At 45.3% G+C, this 22,158-nt stretch overlaps 1 protein-coding gene across 1 annotated transcript; it reads left to right on the forward strand.

The window, feature by feature from the left end:
• Positions 1-1,376: 1,376 nt before the first annotated feature.
• On the forward strand, positions 1,377-7,609 carry LOC115337651 (DDB1- and CUL4-associated factor 12-like). The gene is given in 5 exon segments (XM_041121723.1): positions 1,377-1,439; positions 2,144-2,188; positions 2,190-2,307; positions 6,481-6,665; positions 7,451-7,609. Coding segments are annotated over 5 exon segments (570 nt in total).
• The last annotated feature ends 14,549 nt before the right edge of the window (positions 7,610-22,158 follow it).

Here is a 22,158-nt window from a genome sequence, read left to right on the forward strand (position 1 = left end):
AACCATCCCTAGAGCTGGCCCTGTGCTGTCCTGCTCCAGGGCAGCCTTCCCCCGGCCTGCATGTCAGGGCCAGAGCAGCACTGCAGGGGCCAGGCAATAGCCTGCAGGAGCACTTCTTCCCCAAGCTGGTCACAGCCGTGTCTGGGGCCATGGCTCTGCTGCTCCCCAGCTGGATCCTGGCTCACAGCCTGGGGATGTCTGTCCTTGGGAGATGTCTGCTCAGAAAAACAGAAGCATTCCTGCTCTAGCCCTGCAGTGCTGTCCTCGGGTGAACCCAGGTCCCCATGGTACACGCAGCCCTGGCCCACTGCCAGGGGAACAGATGGGGCAGTGCTGGTGCAGCCTTCCACTGGCCAGTAGTCTCTTCTCCACAAGATACGTGAATGATAATTTTTTTCCTCCAGTGCTTTCATGTGGGCTTCTTTTGTGCTTTTCCCCGCAAGAAACCCCTGAGGGGCTGTGTGTTTGCCCATTCTGTCCTGGAGGGGTGTTGTACATAGCCTGAAAACAGTATGTTGAGAGCTGTCAGGGGCCAGGCAACAGGTCACACAGGCCCTTCTGCAGCTTTGGAAATCTCCACCCATGTCTGGGTCCCATGTCATTACCTGACCCCCCCTCCAGTGACTGCAGGTCACTGAGAAAGAAGTAGATCACAGCCTCTAATGGAAACATGCTCGATTACAGCTGTGCCTGAAGCCAATGGCCACCCAACTGCTCAGCCGGATATTGTCCAGGAGCCTCAGGGCAACCTCACAGGTATGTCACTTGAATGAGCGGGCATTTAGGTTTTAATATTCATTCATATGAAATTTAACTTAATATTTTCTTGGCCAATGCTTAGACATGCAGAAGAGCAGAGAGGGAATGGGTCAGGCTCAGTGACGTGGCCTGGGGCACTCTGCTTTGCAAAACATTCTTTCCCAGCCTCTCTGACCCTGTGCTGCTTCCTTGTTGGGGTTGAGTTTAGGGCTGATGTGAGCTCCAGGGAGTCCTTTGTCCCGACAGCTCCATGCATGGTTTGTTTTAAACTGGCATGGTTCAGGCACCCAGTAACTGTCTGCATAGTGCTCCTGAGGGGCAGGGAGAGATGAGTGCCATGGAGCAATCCTGTGTTCAAACTGCATTCATTGCCGTTCATATCTGAAGTCTGTTGAAATATTTCACGGGAGCTTCTCTGTTCCCTTTGTTTACAGACATGGCTGGACGCAATGGATATCCAGCTTCACAGCCAGGTTCCAGGGCTGACGCCCTGGAACATGTACAGGATTATGGATAAGGTCAATGCAGAGTATGTAGCCTGCCTAGTAGACAGTGTGAGTTTGTAAGGACATGTCTAATCTAGAAACTAACTGTCTTACTTTTTTTTTTTATCGGAGATGGGAGCTGTGTCCCTAGATGGGTATTTTCATCTTTGGAAAGCAGAACACATGCTATCAAAGGTGCTTTTCTGTTTATTGCTGTTAAATTTCAAAAATTGCCTAGCAGTAACTGTTCACTATTCTTCATCTCCTTTAAATGCTTGAAGAAAGAGCAGCAGTGTTTGTAAAACACTTAAAGCTTTATGTCAAATGAAATGTCCTAAAAATTACAACTTGAGGGAACTCCCCTCTCCCCTTATTTTGGAGGGTAGGAAGTGCTCTGAACTTTTCTGCCAGTTCTGGGTTAGCTGAGGTGAACCGTTGCATGGAGTAGGAGGGATACTTGACAAGCAGAGTCTATGAAGGAAGTTGCCCTTAAGTGTAATTGCAGATCAAACCCAGACATATCTGTGCTAGTGTATGAGGTAGGCTTTTATAGCTGAGAGCTGCTGTCTGTGTACAGCTGCTGAAGAAATAACAGCAGCTTAGAAAGATGTAAAACAATTGACCAAAACATCCATTGTTCTTTGCCTAATACTTTGCTTCAGCCTTTATCATCTCAGCTTGGTTCAGATAAAGCATCCCATCTCCTTCAGGTTTTTTTTCTCTGGGTCAGGTTGTTGCTTTTCTCTTAAAGGTCTGGTTTTGCAAGGAAGTTAATATTTTAGCTGCATTTTGTTTTTTTTCCACTGCAGCTTCCTTGACCCTAGCTTACAGAATTGTTCTATGAACATTTTGCTCGTTCCTCAGAACAGGTTGGGGTTTTTTGTTTCTTCTGTTTTCAGTTACTTTCCACACAGTTGCCATACTGCAGGGAGAAGGTGTGTTTGCCTTAACGGTCAGGAGTGGTCAGTGTATGCAGGAGGATCACAGGCACATGTCTTGTTTCTGGATTGCAGGCAGCCTTCTCACAATATTAGATCCATCTGTTCCAAAGAATGGGGCAGTGGTAAGAAACTTGTCAAAGGGTGTTTCAAATGGTTTGTTTGCAGAAGTAGCTGTTAGGACTGCAGTAAGATAAGCTTTTAATAAATAGGAAGGGTTTTTTATGTGAGAGACTAAATCCTTAATGGTATATGTAGGCTTTGCTTTTATGACAGCATTCCTTGAGCAACCAACAAACACGAAAGCAACTCTGAAATCTAATGATAGAAAACATGAATGCTTCTATGATCAACTAATTGTACACCATCCAAATATTTCTGAAGTTTGAAAAGTGTGTGTTTTGCTTCTACTTCTTTTTTGTACTGCATCTTAGTCTGTTTTACTTCATCTCAAAGCAAATCCAGTCTTTGTACCACTGTTAATATTGTCTGTTCTTGCATTTTTCTCTGGGAATGGAAAAAAAACATGTTGTCTGCTCTGTGCTGTCATAGTGGGAGCCTGTGCTGTGAGTGAATGCTTGCTTTATAATTTTAAAGCCATGAGTGAGACTCTCAATTTTCAGTGTGAATTTGTTTGCTTTAAATATACAAAGGTCACTTTTTTAAAAAAAAAAAAAAAGTTTGCAGATTTGTGTGCTGTTTTCCTTTTCTGATGTGGATGCAGTATGTCCAATTGAACTTTACAGCAGGGCCAAGGGTGAGGGCTTGTAGGGTGCGTGGTCCCATAAGCTTATTCTCCTAGCCTTTATTTTCAAGCATAAAAAGGCACTGTGCCGTGATGCCCATTTTAAAACATATGAACCCCAGACTGCTAAATTGCAGTCCTTACTTACCTGGGCTCTAGGCATCCTTCTCTTCATCAGGCAGGTTACAAAAAGAGAATGCATGTAGGCAAGGATTAGGAAAGTTTTATTGATGTGGTTACTGGAGTTTGAACAGTGCCGTCTAGATGAATGTCAGGGTCTGCTTCTTTCAGATGTGGGAGAAGTTTCTGTGATACGAGAAAAGGTGCTTCACCGGCTCGTGTTGTCACCTGCCCACCTTACCAGCAACAGCCCTTGTCCTGACCCACTGTCAGTGAGGGCTCTGTGGAGGTCCTGACACTCACTCTCCAGTATCATAGGGAAGAAATACCAAGTTCCTGGAGTGTCATGACTGGTGGCTGAAAGCTGCTGTATGCGATCATCCCTGCTGGGGGGATGATCTATGTGTAGGTAGTATCTCTGGCGCATCTCCAGTTCATGTCTGGAGAAAGCCTTTGTGCAGTGCTGTTTTCTGCTCTGTGTCCTAGGCAGATTTTTTCTTGTTGTTGTTGGTTTGGTTTTTTTTGGCGTGGTGATGGAGACACTTAAGTAGTATTAATTCCCAAGATACTGAGTGTTTCAACTTTCTCTGGCTGTCACTGGGACTCGGAGTGGTGCAGCACCTCTAGAAAGTAGGCTCTCTCTTGATTTGCAGACTAACATCTGGGTTGACTTTTAAGTGCTTTGAAGTGTTACCTGAATGTGCTTTCAGCTTCCAAATGCACCTGCTGAATGTGGTAAGTCCACACTAACTTCAGATCCTTAATGTTGTATACAAAAGCAGGTCAGACAAAGGCAGTCACTTAATTAAGACTGGAACCGGGGCTGGTTTCTGCCCAGTCTAACCCTATCTCTATCTCTCTCCATGAGAAGGTAGCTAACACTTTTTAGGGCATCTTGTAAATGTTGCTTTTCTTAGCAGCTGTACAGGGAAGTGCAGGCCCTGGATGCTAGTTCCTGATCTGAGAGAGCAACTGCTTTCTGCTCGACTGGCATGCAGTGTAGTGTCATGTGCCCTTGACTTTATATCCCAAAGGTAGCAATGTTAATGTAGTGGACAGAGGTTGCACAGCACAGATGCTGTGTCTGCTCCTCGTGTAGGACATGCTACTGCATCTTCCTTTCCTTCTGGGATTCATAGAGCCTCCCTGCCTCTCAGGCGTAAGACTCAATCTGCTGACCCAAGTAGTCCAGGTCCAGAGGTGGTAGAGTGCTGGCTATGTTGGAGAGCTTACCATGATCAGTCCTAGGCACAGCTTGTGCTTTTAGTTTGGTGGGAATGATGAGTCTGAGGGACTTCAGCCCCTTAGGAGCCAATCTGAACTGCTGTTCTTGAAAGCCTGTTCTACACATCCTCTTAGTCGTGGGTCCATCAGGGATGGCTTCAGTTAATTTTTTTGGATTAGAGAAAGATCGACAGTCATTCTGCATTTTATAGCTTTTTATTAATAAATGACATTGAAAAGTATATGCCATCTGCTTTCATCCTCCGTCACCTGTTCTGCTAAGGAAGAGTTATGCTGGGTTGCTTGTCAAGAGCATTTTTGGAGCAAAAATAAGAGGAAGTCCCCTCTTGTGCCTTTCTCCTCTTATGCAAGTGACTGCTTTTGCTGACAGGCCCTTGTAACAGGGGGGGCATGTCCCCAACTTGCTCAGATGCCTTTGTAGTTCTCTGAATTAAAGTGGGAGATTCTTATCTGAATCTGGTGAATCTAAGTCAGCAGGTGTGAGACTTGCACATCGCTTTCCCACCTGTTAAGCCTGCAGCCAAGACTTCACCTCACATCTGGAGCAGGACAGCATGGCCTTGCCTTTTCGAAGTGTGTGTCACAGATGCTGGCGGCTGTGGATGTAACATCAGGAGGTTGCGGAGGCAGAAGGATGAGGATATGTTTCTGGTTAGGACTCTGTACAGAGGGGAAGGGGAAACTCCCTGTCTGCATCCATGCCTCTCGCATGTCTGCTGCCACGTGTACCGCTGGGTGTATTTCCAGTAGGTTACAAGTTTTGTGGCATTCAGTCTCACTTGGTACGGTGACAGCAGTTGGCACGTGGATGTAGCTGGCATCACTCCCTCTTTTCCCCTCCTGTTTGAATGCTTGTTTAGGCTGTAATTCAGTGGTACTTTAAAGAGGGCTTAAAAAGGCCTAGGGTTTGCAACTTGGCATCATGGTGTGCAGGAAGGAAAAGCATAGATGTGGTGGGGTTTAATCTGCATAAAAGAGTTGTTTGGGGAAGAGTGCTTACACAGAACACACCTTTTGCATGATAGAGATGAGATGACAGGACATTTTGCAAATTGCAGATTACTATGTAGGGATCCTTGTTTAGCTGAGGCTTCAGGTTTAGATTTTGTGAAAGCAAAATGTACTCTTCTACTCAATCTCATGGCATAACTGAACGGTGCTAGAATGTTTTGTTTGGACTGGAAACGTGCTGTAGTTTCCTATGTAGTGGTGGAACATGGTGTCGCTTAAGTTGCGGGATTCCTAGTCTGTTTTCATTGCTGGGTGAAGTGCTAAAAGTACCAGCTACAAAGAGTAAGGTGTGCTTGTGTGAGAATATTTTTGAGTGGAGATAGGTCAGGCTTTTAAACAATTTTGAAGCTACCTGAGCAGCAAAGTGACTGGTGATTATTATGGTTATACTTGCTTACAGCTAGCCTGTTGATCAGCAAAATGCACTTCGTGGCAGCTGGGACAGTAATTTCTCTCACATGGTCAGCTATTGCAGCTTGGCAGGTAGCTAGATAGGTATGAGCGTGATGGAGCCCTGCTTTCCTGGAGATGACTGAACACCAGCCTACCAATGGAAAGTAGTGAATGAATGCCTTGTTTTGCTTTGCTTGCATTCATGGCTTTTGCTTTACCTACTAAACTGTCTTTATCTCAGCCCACGAGTTTTTTTTCTAACTTTTACCTATCTGATTCTCTCCCCTATCCCAGTGTGAGGGAGGTGAGCGAGCAGCTGCATGGTGCTTAGTGGCCGGCTGGGCTTAAACCACGACAGAGCTCATGGAGGAAACCAGAGTGACGTTCTTTCCCCTCTCTGCTGCCACGTACTTGCTCCTGGTGTGTTCACTTAGAGGCTTGTGGAAGACAGAACAAAGCTGCTCTTGATCCAAAATGGCTTGTGATCTTTGCTTCTCTGGCAGAGCTGGGGCCTGCTGAGCATGGAGCTTCTGGCTGTGCACCATCAGTTGAGCTGATGGCCTCAGAGGAGAAGGGAAGCAGTGCATGGAATTAAAGCTGCTGTTTCAACAGCATCCATGGGATTTGTCTGCACTGCTCCCTAGCGGTGGGGAAGCTTCGGTGCTGCAGAGAATACGAGTAGGTAGTTCCTCTTCAAGAAAATCCTGGACATCAAGCAGCAGCACTGCAGAGGCAAAGCATCCATCTTCCTCACCACATTGTATGTCCCTTCTCTGTTTGACAGGTATTCTGTGGGTGAGCTTCTACGAGCACATCATCACAGTGGAAATGGGGCAAGGTTCCTTCCTGTTTTATGGTATCAGAGCCCAGAGGTTCCTGGGTGAAAAGCCCCCCAGTGCCTGCTATGGACAGAAGCAGAAATTAGGAAGAAGCAGAATTTTGCAGCTGACTACTGGGAAAGGCTGGCTGGTGAGTAGCTTGAGGCTGTAGGAGACCCTTTACACAGGAGTGCCATAGAGGCTTGAGAAGCGGGTCTTTTTATAGTACTGGGAGCTATTGTATGAAAGGCGTCCCAGCAAAACAGTGCTCATGTAAGCGATAACTGTAATCATGCATGAAAAGCAAGAAGTCCTGCAGAACTGCTTTCTACAAAAGCTTTCTGAAAGAGTACTGAAGGTTGGTTGCTTGAGTGTAAGGCATACTGACTACTGTTCTTGCACACCGATTCATGAACAAGCTAGAGTTTATATTTCTGAATGGGATCTGACTTGTAGTTTTCAGAACCTCAAACACAAAATACATTGTCTTCCTCTTAAACCATGCTCCTGTAGTGTGGCACTCAAAGTGAGAGTGATTTCATTTAATTGTGTGCAATTTCAGAAACTGTGGCTTCCTCAGGTAATGCCATGGCAGCCACTTGAGTTCAATTTCCTGTATCTTCTCATAAAGCAGTTAAAGGCTTTGTCTAACTTCTAGCCATTACCTTTTGTGTCATTCTGGTGTAACTTTAAAAAGGAGTGGAACTTGGTAACTTCCCTACCCTTCATCCCCCCCCCCCCAATGTTTGGCCCAAATGTCCTCAGAAAAAGCTTCAGGAGAACTCAGGTGTCTTCAAGAAGTTGACCTGTCTGAAGCTTCAGGGAGTGTTAATAGAAAAGATCCCTTCTTAGACTCTGGAAGCTGTCTTTGGCTTTTGTGAGACAAGGTTTTGGGTTGGTTGGGCAACAATAACAATCTAAACTTTCCTTTAACAGAATCCTGATGGAACCTGGAGGAATTATTTTTCTGACCTAAATTTCTTCCCAAATGCTGTTCACACCCACTGCTACGACTTGTCTGGAACAAAACTCTTTGTGGCAGGAGGTTCCCTTCCATCAGGACTTCATGGGAATTACGCTGGTCTCTGGAGCTAATGATGACTCTTTACAAATGCTGATCTTTACACAGATTTCCACTTTTCCCTTTTTTTAACAACAAAACTGCATGATGCCCTTGATGTCTGATTTAAATGCAAGTTATTTTTTGGCAGAGATTTCTGTTGGTCTCCAGCAGTTTTGTACCTCTTTTTTAAGCAGTTTTTTGCTTTAACCTCCTTGATTGCTTTATATGAAGGGTTTTTGAAATCCCTTTTTATTGTTTTGACTCCAGATGCCTCTTCCCCCACATTGAGGCTAACCTGGCCACGTGCCCCCTCCCCTACTTTGCTGTGAGGTAGCATTCCTTTCTTAGAGAGGGGTTGCTCCCAGGCTTTCTGTGAAAGTCTAGGGGCTGCATGTGTGCGGGTACTTTGTGTCAATGACGTTACCTGGAGTGAGGGCTACTTGTAATCAAACAATATTAAAAATATTTATGAGAGAAGTTACTACTCTATCTGTAGAGCCTGGCCCTGGCCTGGGTTGGTCTTGTACTTTTAAAAAATAAGTCTAATGACACTGTTTATACATAGAGGAATATGGTGATTTTAAGCTGTACTCATTGGAGCCCAGGGACGGATTCCCTGGGAGTATTGCCCATCAAGCCCAAACTGCAGGAGTGCAGCAATTTTCAAAAGTGCATTTGTATTTGAATTGTAGTTTTCAGCAGTGCCAGGAGCAAAAATGGATCTCTGTTTCTTCTCTGCCTGTCCCAGTTATCAACTTGCACGGATGGAGTTTGCATAGGTTGTTCTGCAGCATGGCTATTGCAGGGGGATATGACATGGAGGGCTTGCAGAGATGTAGAGAGAAAATGGGATCTAGGGACATGAGTGTTCTGATCATTCACAATGAACTAAATCGCTCCATTTTCCACAAGCCAAGGTTCCTGAGTGCTGCTGCTGCTGCAGCTCATGGGTTCTTCATAACCTGCCTACAACCCAGGACGTTTTTTTGTCCCAGGCTGTGGAAACTTTTCCCATTTTAGCTGTTCTGGTTGCCATCTCCTCTAATAAGCCAATGTGATAAATAAACTATTTGGTTTTTTTTTTTCTCCAAGGCTGAAGAGTGCACCTCGGACTTCACTAACGCAAGCTAGAAGCTTTCCATGCAGCAAGTTACCTTGCTGTTAGCTCATGTTGCGCTAGCACCTGCTCTCATCCCGCTTGCTGTAGGAGAGGATCAGTCTTTCCCCAAATGCCCTGCTACCTTGTGCATTGAAACTCCATCAAACTTCTGCGGGACTGGGTGGGGAGAATAGGTCTGATGCCCTCCAGGTCCAGCTGTGAAGCGTGTATGTTCCAGGGTGATGGTCTTCCCTACTGCTCAGCTAAAGTGCAGGACTCCAGGGTGCTGCTCCTAGCCTTTTGGCAGGCACCATACTCAGCTTGTTACTGATGCCTCTATCCTGCCGGGATGAACGCCTTTGCCCTGCCCCTGTCACTGGTGGAGCAGAGTGTGCCTGTACCTCACTGCTTTGGTGCCAAATGGGCAGCTGGTTGAGGCTGAGAAGACAGACAAGACTGGGACATGCTCTGTTCTCCTGTCTCTGCTGGAGGTCACAGCCACCACCGCAGAGTAGCTCTAGTCCCCTACGCAGTTCCTGCCAGACTGCCTGGAGCTAGTCCGCCTGTGCCCTCGTGGTCCCTCTCGTCTCTGTCCTCAGTATCTTCATCAGTGATGCCAAGCAGTGAGCCTCAGGCTTAATTTCCAGTTGGTAGTGGAGAGTTGGATGGAAATCCTGCAAGAAAAAGGAATGCAGTTCCCTCCCCTCCAGGTGGAAATCCTGGCCAGGAAACAGCTCTCCCAGAGGTGGACCTGTCCCAGAAGTACAATTTATTCCCACTGAGCACTGACATGGGTATTTCACAAACAGCTCTTCTTGTGGCATTTCATAATTCTACTTCCCTTGTGGGTTGGTTGCTTAAACGGAATGAGTTCACGGCGCTGCATATGTGGCTCTTCAGGCTTTTCTTGGAAAAGGGGCAAATTACATACCCTGGAGTAGCAAAGGAGCTCTCCAATTTTATTTGGCATTGTTTTTTAAAGATCTCATAATGGTGCCTGTGTTGTTCTGTGATGGCAACATACTGCTTTGGTTATTTTACGGACTTTGAAAAGTGGAAGCATACAGAAAAGAAGCAAGTCTTGGGTGAAGTATGACAGTTTGTGTATTTCTAGGATTACTCTTCCAGCTGCTGTGTAAGATCACTGTGTCACAGGGAACATGTTCTGCTTAGTTTTCTTTATTTGGGCTTCGTTTGAGGTGCTGCTTGCCTTTTTTTTTTTTTTTTTTTTTTAAAGAAACTATACACTTGAGTCTACTTGAGTGTCCTCCAGTTGTGCTGAAACAACATTTACTAGTTAGGCACCGAGTGTCACCATTGCCAAAGGAAAACTCCTGGTGTGGAAATCCCAGCCCTGATGTTGACCAATTAATTGAAGCATATTGCAGGTCTGGGTGAGTGGGCAAAAAGGGTATTTGATATGGACTGAGCTTCAGCTTCCAAACACAGAGGCTGATCTTTCTGGAGAGTCAGCAGAGTCTCTAGGTTCCTGTAGAGGCACCCCTGGAAAGTGTCCCTGTCTGCTGACTCTGGTCTCCTGGAGCACCTCAGTGTGTGGTCCTAAAGCCTGGCAGTGTGAGTGCCCTTTTCCTCCTTTTTTTTTTCTGCATAGGAAGCTTTGGACAAATTTCGGAAGAATCTGGACAATGATGTAAAATTCCTCAAGTCTCACATGCTTCTGTGTATTCTGCTTTCAGGGTGCTTTCTAGCAAAGAGAACTTCTCACAGGGAGGTATTCATCCTTGTTGCTGTATGAAAATCCCTCCAAAAAACTGGAAACAAACTAGATAGCGCTGCAAGCCTGCAGACAAATGGGGCCAGAGAGAACTTGATTTCTAGCCTGTTTCAGTGGTTTTAAACACTTGTAGCCATACAGATGTTAAGTTTCAGAACATTTTGTGTTGGTCATCTGTCACTTTTGGTCCAGTCAGTGTTAGAACTTGAGACAGAGAAAGGTGATGATAGGCCAACTGTCCAAAGATCAGTGATAAGAGAAAAAGCCGGGGTTTCTTACTTGATTTGATTTTGTTGCCCTATTGGGTTAGATTTTGGAATTGAAATCCAGGATCATGGTGAGAAAGGCAGGGGGTTCCCATCAAAGGGCAGGAATGGCTGTAGGGAAGGGAATCTCCAGGCTCCGCATGGAAGGCGATTTGGGGGCAGCCTGTTGTTGAAATGGAAGATAGACCCCTGCGATGGATGGAGTTGAGTCTTGTGACTGCTCTTTGGTAGCTTCTCGAACAGCTCGCTGTGCTCTGCTGAGACCCAGTGGCATGCCCGTTATCAGACCATATTATCTTTTCCAATGTTCCTTAATGATTTCCCTCCCTTGCTCTTGCCTGCCCTCTGGAATGGTGTGTTTGGGGTTGCCTCCTCCACCCCAAATCATCCCAGTCTTTACTGTAGCAATATTGTACTTGCAGAGGTGACCTCTGTCAAGCAGGAGACCTTTGATCTGCTTAATTTGAAACTGGGACGACCTTTGAGGCTGGCTTGGCCTGTAGAACTGGGCAGTTACCCTTGTCCCTGTTTGATGGGATTACACAGTAATGGTCTATTCCTCAGGGGGTGAGGGGGAACAGACTCTGGGTTATCTCGCATTAGGCACTTGGAGGAGAGAAGAGAACTTTAATCATAACAGACCTTGAGACTTTTCTTCCTGCTGTTGACTTTTCAGTCATGTGGGAGCTCTTGTGCTGCTGGTGAGTGTAGGAAGCAGTTAATTTTACGGCTCAGCTCTTTTCAGTAGACTAGCATGTTAATTTGGGCATCTTTGGGTATTACATATTCAGTATTCATGGCCACATGTAATCAAATGAGTGACGACTTAATTCTGGGTTCAGTAATACCCAGCTTGCAATTACTAGGCAGCAGCCCCTCAGTAACAATTGGGTGTTAACATGATGGACATTCCTAAGGAAGCAGAAGCTACTTTGCAGTGTTGGCTTGAGCACAGCAATGAGTGTGGTGCTCAGCCTCTTCACCAAACACCTTCTTCCTGGGAATTCCTCCAGTTTTCTCCCTTGTACAGTCAAGTCATCCAGGGAGAATTGCTAGTCCTCTCCTTGGGCGCTTTCTGGGATTGTGGTAAAGTGAGTCCATGTGTTTGGTTCCCTCATCAGCGCTGCTGGAATTAGTCCAAGGGGAGTAAATGACCAAAGAATAGTTAATAGATGCTTGTTGCTAGTCTCAGTTGTTCATTTTCCACATAGATCCATTTTTAAGATGCGCTGCAAGAGTGTGCCCAGTGATCTTACTGGACTTAGTCTGTCCACAAAGGTTACATTGACATTGTGGGTGACTCTTGTGTCTTTCATTACAGGGATATATTTGTGTCGTGGTTTAACCCCAGCCAGCAGCTAAGCACCACGCAGTTGCTCACTCACTCCCCCCCCCCCCAGTGGGATGGGGGAGAAAATCGGGAAAAGAAGTAAAACTCGTGGGTTGAGATAAGAACGGTTTAATAGAACAGAAAAGAAGAAACTACTAATGATAATGATAACACTAATAAAATGACAACAGCAATAATAAAAGGATTGGAATGTACAAATGACGCGCAGTGCAATTGCTCACCACCCGCCGATCAACACCCAGCTAGTCCCCGAGCAGCGATTCCCCCCACGCACTTCCCAGTCCTATAATAGATGGGACGTCACATGGTATGGAATACCCTGTTGGCCAGTTTGGGTCAGCTGCCCCGGCTGTGTCCTGTGCCAACTTCTTGTGCCCCTCCAGCTTTCTCGCTGGCTGGGCATGAGAAGCTGAAAAATCCTTGACTTTAGTCTAAACACTACTTAGCAACAACTGAAAACATCAGTGTTACCAACATTCTTGTCATACTGAACTCAAAACATAGCACTGTACCAGCTACTAGGAAGACAGTTAATTCTATCCCAGCTGAAACCAGGACAATTTGCTGCCTCGGTTTCAAGTCTTTGGCTGCCTTTTGTTTCTTAAGGATTAAGATACTTCCATATCCGTGTCCAGAATTTCATCCTCTTCCTCCACCTGAGTACTTGCTTTGTATATAGACTGCATCTGCAGAGTTAACAGATGAAAGATTGTACTTCATTTAATGTAGTGTCTTTAAAACTCTTGAAATGGCATTCAAATTGTCTGCATTCTTAGCTGGGTGCCTGTCTTGCTCCTTAACACTTCTCTCTTTGGAGCTTTAGAAATGTCTGACAACTGTTTGGCTTGTCTTGGCTTACTCTTTGCTGGATTTACAGGGAAGATTTCTTGGCAATCAATGGTGCAGGTTGCAAGTGTGAGCTTCTGGCTTCTTGTCGTGCCCCAAGTGATGCAAGAGTCCTAGCAGATGCAGAAATGCTTGCTTATTTTATTCGAGGGAGGTGGTGGTGGTTGTTTTTAAACTACCCACAATGTGCCAAGTTTTCCTTACCAAGCAAGGGGAGAAGTTACTGCTTAGAACTTTGCAGCTGAAACTACAAAGCCAGTCCCTTAACTGTGCAAAGTTTCTTGCCCTTAGAGCCGTTGCTGTTCTGGTTATAGGAATAACTGTGCAGCTGGAGGAGCAAAGTGAGGAAACGACAGAGCAATTCAAGAGCTGACAATGGATCAGAGGGGGGTACAAGCAGGGGAAGGCACTGCAAGAAATATGTCCTGTTGCTGCTTCTGAGAATATCTTAATTTGGAAACTTGTTATAGGAAAATGATGTCGAGGTTGAAGATGAAGTGCAGAAGTGTGAGGGTCATGCTTCCACTTTGTGTGTTTCCAAGTTCTTTACCTTTTCAGCCCAATTAGTTTAGAGTTCAGCTAAAAGAATTTTGCATTAGAGTAAGTCTTTATTGACCTTGTATCAAACATGGATGTATGACAGTGGTGTCAGACTGGAGTATGTGAAGGGTTTTTAATTTCAATCCTCATACTTGTTGAGGTGCTCTTTGAAGTGTGAATCTCTTGCAGCTCAGCTGAAGCATGGTTTTCCTGCGTGTGTGGACATCCTGAGGTGTGGCTGTGTCTTCCTAATGAGCACTCTGCTGCCAGCTTTAGGACCTGCAGGTGACACCTGCAAGCCTTCATCTTAGGTACTTAAGTGTTGATTTTGTGGGGTTTTTTTTTCAATAGTTGAAGGAGGATGGGGGAGGGAATTGGGTATTTCTGCCGCAAGGAAATACTGAGGAGGAAAAGAGGATACACACTCCTAGGGGAAGGACAAGGGAGGATGAGAGAATTACTGGTCCTGATCCTGCAGTGCCGGTGTTGTTTTTTGGGGACGTGGTTAGGGCACAGGAGCTGCTGTGTGCATTGTGTTTTTACCAGCTGTCACGGGCAGTGAACTGCACTGTAAGGCTTGGGAGAGGTGAGGAGTGCCTCCCTCCTACTAAGCAGCACTTGAGCTGTTGCCTGATTCCACACCTGCGCGCAAAAGGAGGAACTAAGTGTGAAAAATCAGTCCCTGTAGGAAAAGTCACCTGTTTGTGCAAGACTGCTGCATACAGAGGAAGATCAGTTGTGGGCTGAAGGTAATGCATCATTCTAGATGCAGTACACAAATAGCGACAAATGGATTTCTGCTTTCTCTGTAGAATGAGTTTAACATACCATACTTTATCAGGATTTGAGTTGACATTAATATTCTGCTAGTTCAGTACATCAAGAATAATAGATATGCTGCTGAATTTTCCTGGGTTGTCTTTTTTTTTTTTACATTTCTTAACAGTTCTAGAGCCTGTGAGAGTTCACGAAAAGCAACTTGTATGTCTCACTTCTCTCTGAGAACCTCTGGATTTCTCTTCTGTCCTTGCAGAAATGTCTGACAAAGGGTTTCAGAACAATTTCCTTGAGGTGTGTATTTTTTAAATTGCATTGAGTTTTCTTTGTTGTTGTTGTTGTCTTCTCCATCTTCAGTTCCCTTCCAGAGGCTTTGAGGCAATGTTGTTTGGTTAGAGAAGGAAGAACCTTAAGGGGCGGGGCATGGAATTTAATCATAATCCTGGGCTGTGATTCTACATCCCTTTCCTTAGTGCCAAGTCAGCTTCAGATCCTCCATTTCCTGGCTTCAGTCATGTTCCCTTGCAGGGCTTTGTCCCCTCTGGTATACTTAATTTGACTGTTAGTGCAGCTGCCCTCTGAACAACATCTGTGAAATGATGCAGCACAAGAGCCTCCCAAATGAAAGTGCACTTTTGCAGGCGATGTAAACCTTTGTTCTGGTTTAGATTGTAACCCTGTGGTCATACATGTTTGAACTGAGATAACTCAGGGTATATGTGTCTGTTGGGAGAGTTGTAAGGCTTTATAACTGAGTTTTCTGCCAAGGGGACAGTGACATAGAGCTCCAACTTCTAGTCTTTTTGTGGGATAAGGTATGTAGCTGGATATCTTTTCTTTTTTTTTTTTTTCCCCAGGTGTTTGCACTAGAAGAACTCTATGTAGTTACTATTCTCTGTGTATCACCAGAAAACAAACTCCAATCATATAAATTGATAAAGTGCTGGTTTGCCAAAGCCAAAACTTCATAGTAAGTATAAACATGATTTTTAGTTCCTTTTTATAGTAGGACTGTGCATTTTGAAAATAAAAGTATGTAGCTACTTGACAGAAGTAAAGAGTGCTGCTTTTAGAATGGAAAATCCAAGTCCTTAGAATTGAGATGAATTTGCCCTTGGTCAGAGACCTGTCTTTCCACCACCTAATTGCTCTCTATTAATTAGACGCTTCAAAATTAAAAAAAAAAAAAAAAAAAAAAATTAAAAAAGTTAAAATTACTGTTAGGTACTTAAACTGTTCCAGCTTGATACTGGAACCTTACCAATAGGTTTTTAATGTAGGTCTGTCCTTCTGAGTTTGTACTAAAAATCAAAGTGAAGGACACTTGTCTCCTTTGAGACTACTCTGTAGAGTATAGTGGCACAGAAAAAAAAACTTTTTTATTTGAGGATGGACATAAGGACTGGATCAGTTGTGTGGATCAGTGATACTATGGCTGTTTCTGGTAAAGTCAATTTTTTTCTTTTTTTTTTTTTTTTTTTCTTTTTTTTTCTTCTTTCTCCTCTGCAGAATTTTATACTGATGTACAGCTTTTAAAGGTGCTTCCCTAAGACCTATTATCAGGGTATTTGAAAGTACTTGGAACTACCTTTGCTATTTAAACCCTTCTTGGTCATAGTACAGTGCTCCACTTTGTTTTGTTTTTAGGGCCCTGGTCTAGATTTTATTTGTCTAGTATCAGACAGAATATTACTGTCTTTCCAGTAGGTGTTGCCATGAGAGGGTCTCTAAACACAATGAGTTACAGGGAAGGATTCCACACAAGAAGACTAATTTCAAGAGGGATGTTGGTTATCAGTTAATAACTTTGGAACACAGCAGAGCAATATCGGTTTCCTGAAATTGTATGAAAGACTAATTAATGAAAACTCAGGGGTTTTTGTCAAGCTATCAGTACAGTTGTGCGACATCATATGTTGCCATGGTGGTCTAGTCATCAAATCTTAAATCCTGCTGTTCTTAGAATAATGATTGCAGCCAAGGAGGCTGTTGCTCTTACTCCCGAATCTGAATGCCTTGTAGATTTTTCACAAGTTGAGGAATGATGCATCTGTGAAAACAGTATTGAAGAGGGGACAGTCAGACTCTCCTCAGAGGACTGCTGTCACCAAGAAGCAACATCAGAGTGACAAGCCATTTTAAGCTTAGCATTACTAGCCTTCAAATGCTACAGTGCGACATGATGGCACAATGCAATGTATAGCTGTACACCTTTCAAAGAGACTGGGCCTAGGTGAAATCTTATTTAAAGTTAAAACTTATTTAAAGTTAAACAAATTATCTTCAGTGTTGATCACTTGTGCAACACAAATGGGTTCATTTAATGGTGATGAAGAGCTTATTATCCTTATGTTCTATATTCCGGTTTTTTCAAAATATCCACAAACAGTTTTTCTAGGTGGTGTAAATGGATATAGAGCAACTGTTGCATTATGCATTGGCCTGTCTGCAAATTCTGTCAATAGAAGCAAGTGTACTCTGTGCTTCTGAGTGGAGAAATTGTTAATTGTTGTAGGAACCTATGTTGTATGACATCTTGTCAAATGTAGTTGAAATCTGGGTGTGAATGTTTTCTCTTACCAAGAGGTAGGGTCGAACAGCAAGTACACAAATTGGCAGCCAGTAGGTGCATCTGAGAGGTTTTGGAGGTGCTCCTAGGTGGAAATCTTTGCGTACACATCATGGCAACCACTGCAGGTGAGCTGCAGGAGGGAGAGTATACAAGTGTTCTTCCTGATCTGGTTCCAGAATGTAAATGACATGTGAAAGATGCTGAGCTCCCAGACAAATTCACAAAGAGCCTCAGCCAATATTGCAGAAAGGTAAAGAATTTTGTTTTCAGAAAACTAGGCTAAGGACCTTGGAGAGAAAGTTTGGTAGTATGCTAACTGAGAAAAGTCACAGGATTAAACGAAGCAGTGTATCCGTAGAGGCAGAAGTGGAGCGATGAGCAGTGACCTGGAGAAGAAGTATCACTGGATAAATGCCATAATTAAAGCTCCAAGTCCGTACCAGGTCTTCCATGTGGAGTGTGGTGACAGCCAGAGTCTGAGAGTCAAAGGTGAGTCCAGGGATGTTGTCATGGTTTCAGCCCAGCTGGTAACAAAGGACCACACAGCCGTTGGCTCACTCCTCTCCTCCTCTCCGCCCTCCTCCGGTGCGATAGGGAGGAGAATCGGAGGAGAGAAAAGGGGAAAAAAAAAAAAACAGAACCTCAAGGGTTGAGATAAGGGCGGTTTACTGGGATAACACAGAAAAAAAGAGAAGTTACAACAACAACAACAGTACTAATAAAAGAATATACAAAAGGAGTGATGCACAGTGCAAGTGCTCACCACCCGGAACCCGACGCTCCACCACCGAAAATCAAGAGAGAGCTCCCCCCAGCCCGCTCCCCATTTATATATTGAGCATGATGTCACATGGTATGGAATAGCTCCTTGGCTAGTTCAGCTGCCCTGGCTGTGCCCCACCCCGCCACCTCCCAGGTTCCTGTAAAAATTAACTCTATCCCAGCTGAACCCAGGACATTATCCACCCCTTACTCTATACCATCTACATCATGCCCAGATCTTACATTTTCCAATTAACCACTACCACTTTCCTTGTTATATATATATATATATATATATATATATGTATATGGACACACACACACACACACACACACACAAATAGCATTGCCTTAGTTGATGGGCTATCCCTCTAATGTGTCCATCAATTTTATTTAGTCCATGACTTTGGGGCTCCATCTGTTGTAACAGTCCTTCAGGATAGGAGAGATGGTGTGCGGCGTTGGGTTGTTGTATGCTGCCTCTGGAACTTGCGGCTGGTACATTTGGTGCAACCCACGCCCTTGGTCTGCAGGTCGAAGATGTTGATCTTGAGGAAATTGCTGGGCGCCAGTTCAAGTTCTATCACTGTTGTACTTGGCTCAGTTTCAAAGTCCATCCTTCAGTGATTTGGGTAATTCTTACAGTAATACCCTTGATATGGCATATAAACACTATAGATACAATGACATACATTGGCAGGTTAAATATCATACAGCCTAATTCACTGGCTATTCTCTCCCAAAATCAAATCTCCCTGAGGTACCCATCGAACTTCCCCATCCTTCTGCATCACCCACCAGGTGTACCCAGGTCCTTGAGCAAAAACAATCCCTTGGATGGGTTTGTCTCTGTTTGAGGGAGGACTAACCCAGACTGTCTTTCTTAACATACTCCTCATGCACACTACAGGGACTTTATCCCCTTCTACAGTATGTGGAAGTCTTGGTTGGGCGGGGCCCGCCCGATTGGTGGATCCTCTAGTATTAACTAACCAGGTGGCTTTTGTTAAATGTGTATCCCAATGTTTGAAAGTCCCCCCCCGCATTGCTCTCAATGTAGTTTTCAGCAGTCCATTGTATCGTTCGATTTTTCCGGAGGCTGGTGCGTGATAAGGGATGTGATATACCCACTCCATGCCATGCTCTTTGGCCCAGGTGTCTATGAGGTTGTTTTGGAAGTGAGTCCCGTTGTCCAACTCGATTCTTTCTGGGGTGCTGTGTCACCATAAAACTTTCTCTTCAAGGCCCAGGATAGTGTTCTGGGCAGTAGCGTGGGACACAGGATATGTTTCCAGCCATCCAGTAGTTGCTTCCACCATTGTAAGCACATGGCACTTGCCTTGGCGGGTTCGTGGGAGTGTGATATAGTCAATCTGCCAGGCCAGCCCCTGTTTATATTTCAGCCATTGCCCTCCATACGACAGGGGTTTTAGCCGCTTGGCTTGCTTAATTGCAGCACGTTTCACATTCATGGATAACCTGTGCGATAGTGTCCATGGTCAAGTCCACCCCTCGATCGCGAGCCCATCTATATGTTGCATCTCTTCCCTGATGGCCTGAGGTATCATGGGCCCACTGAGCCATAAATAGCTCACCCCTATGTTGCCAGTCCAGGTCCACCTGAGACACTTCAGTCTTGGCGGCCTGATCTGCCTGCTGGTTGTTTTGATGTTCTTCAGTGGCCCAACTCTTGGGTACATGAGCATCTACGTGACGTATTTTTACCACTAGCTTCTTTATCCGAACAGCAATATCTTGCCACAGTGCGGCAGCCCAGATGGGTTTACCTCTGCGCTGCCAGCTGCTCTTCTTCCATTGCTGTAGCCACCCCCATAGGCCATTTGCCACCATCCATGAGTCAATATAGAGATAAAGCACTGGCTACTTCTCTCTTTCAGCGATGTCTAATGCTAGCTGGATGGCTTTCACCTCTGCAAACTGACTTGATTCACCTTCTCCTTCAGCAGTTTCTGCGACTTGTCATTTAGGACTCCATACAGCAGCCTTCCACCTCTGATGTTTTCCCACAAAGCGACAAGACCCATCAGTGAACAGGGCATATTGCCTCTCATTTTCTGGCAGTTTATTATACAGCGGGGCCTCTTCAGCCCATGTCACCTCCTCCTCTGGCGACATTCCAAAATCTTTGCCTTCTGGCCAGTCCATGATCAATTCCACAATTCCTGGGCAAATGGGGTTTCCTATGCGAGCTCGTTGTGTGATCAGTGCAGCCCACTTACTCCATGTGGCATCAGTTGCATGATGTGTAGAGGAGACTTTCCCTTTGAAGATCCAGCCCAGCACTGGCAGTTGGGGTGCTAAGAGGAGCTGTGTTTCAGTACCAACCACTTCTGAGGCAGCTCGAACTCCTTCATATGCTGCAAATATCTCTTTTTCAGTTAGAGTATAGCGGGCCTCGGATTCTCGGTATCCCCAACTCCAAAACCCCAGGGGTCGGCCTCGGGTCTCCCCAGGTGCTTTCTGCCAGAGGCTCCAGGTAGGGCCATTCTCCCCACCTGCAGTGTAGAGCACATTTTTAACATCTTGTCCTGCCCGGACTGGCCCAATCGTTACTGCATGAACAATCTCCCTCTTAATTTGTTCAAAGGCTTGTCGTTGCTCAGGCCCCCATTTAAAATCGTTCTTCTTCTGGGTAACTTGGTAAAGACGACTTACAATTTGACTGCAATTTGGAATATGCATTCTCCAAAAACCCACAACACCTAAGAAAGACTGTGTTTCCTTTTTATTAGTCAGTGGGGACATAGCTGCTATTTTGTTGATCAAATCCATAGGGATCTGACGACGCCTGTCTTGCCATTTTACTCCTAAGAACTGGATCTCCTGTGCAGGTCCCTTGACCTTACTTTCTTTTATGGCAAAACCAGCCTTCAAAAGGATTTGGAGTCTTTTCTTCCCTTTCTCAAAAACTTCTTCTGCCGTGTTGCCCCATACGATGATGTCATCAATGTATTGCAGGTGCTCTGGAGCTTCACCCTTTTCCAGTGCAGCCTGGATCAGTCCATGGCAAATAGTGGGGCTGTGTTTCCACCCCGGGGGCAGTCGATTCCAGGTGTACTGGACACCCCTCCAAGTGAAAGCAAACTGTGGCCTGCACTCCGCTGCCAAAGGAATGGAGAAAAATGCATTAGCAATGTCAATTGTGGCATACCACTTAGCTGCCTTTGATTCTAGTTCATACTGAAGTTCTAACATATCTGGCACAGCAGCACTCAGCGGTGGTGTGACTTCATTCAGCCCACGATAGTCTACTGTTAGTCTCCACTCTCCATTAGATTTCGGCTCAGGCCATACGGGACTATTAAAGGGTGAGTGAGTCTTGCTGATCACTCCTTGGCTCTCCAATCGGCAAATCAGCTTATGGATGGGGATCAGGGAGTCTCGGTTGGTGCGATATTGCCGCCGGTGCACCGTCGTGGTAGCAATTGGCACCTGTTGTTCTTCAACCTTCAGCAACCCCACAACCGAAGGGTCTTGAGAGAGACCAGGCAGGGTAGACAGCTGTTCAATTTTCTCCGTCTCCAATGCAGCTATACCAAAGGCCCAACAGTACCCTTTTGGGTCCTTGAAATACCCCCTCCTGAGATAATCTATACCAAGGATGCACAGGGCCTCTGGGCCAGTCACAATGGGGTGTTTATGCCACTCATTCCTGGTCAGACTCATTTCAGCTTCCAATACGGTTAGCTCTTGGGATCCCCCTGTCACACCAGAGATACAGATGGGTTCTGCCCCTTTATAACTTGATGGCATTAGGGTGCATTGTGCACCGGTGTCTACTAGAGCCTTATATTCCTGTGGGTCTGATGTGCCAGGCCATCAAATCCACACTGTCCAGTAGACTCGGTTGTCCCTTTCCTCCACCTGGCTGGAGGCAGGGCCCCTCTAATCCTGGTTAGAGTATCCGTTACTCGCTTTTCGCACACGTGAATCAGAAGTCCCTTCAATAGGATCAGAAATGAGATCAGCCCTTCTACTGCGTCTGGGGGACTGCTCATGGGAAACTGGAGCAGCAGTTTTCCAAGAAGAATCCTCTTTTCTGATTGCTTTTTCTCGCAACTCCTGTACCCATGCATCCAGGACTGAGGTAGGTTCTCCATCCCACTTCTTCATGTCCTCTCCATGGTCACACAGGTAAAACCACAGGTTAGCCCATTGTGTGTACTTTCTCTCTCCTGTCTCCTGGGCAGAGGAATGCTTACTCCTAATAGCTGCAATGCGGGCCTGTACAGGTGGGGAGGAGGACATATCCACTTTGAATTGCTGGAATTCTCGGGACAATTCCTCTACAGCCGAGACACAGGCCCGTAGGGAGGAAGAGAGACTTCCTTCATATTGCCGGAGTTGGACAGCCAATTCGTCCACCATTTGTACATAGCCTTCTTTCCAGGACATTACTGCCAATGAGTTGGCATAGGTTGGTGGTGCACTTCGTAGAAACTTCCACCACATCAGTTGTGTGCATTGGACTTCATCTGGATCTGTGGGTGACTGCGCATTTTCTGGATCATTATAAATCACCTCCAGCACGGCTAATTCCCTCAGGTACTGGATACCTCTCTCCATGGTGGTCCACTTGCCTTGGTAACATGTAACTTCATCCTTGAAGGGG

This window comes from Aquila chrysaetos, unplaced genomic scaffold (genome assembly GCF_900496995.4).
Source record: "Aquila chrysaetos chrysaetos unplaced genomic scaffold, bAquChr1.4, whole genome shotgun sequence".
Taxonomy (NCBI): Eukaryota; Metazoa; Chordata; class Aves; order Accipitriformes; family Accipitridae; genus Aquila; species Aquila chrysaetos.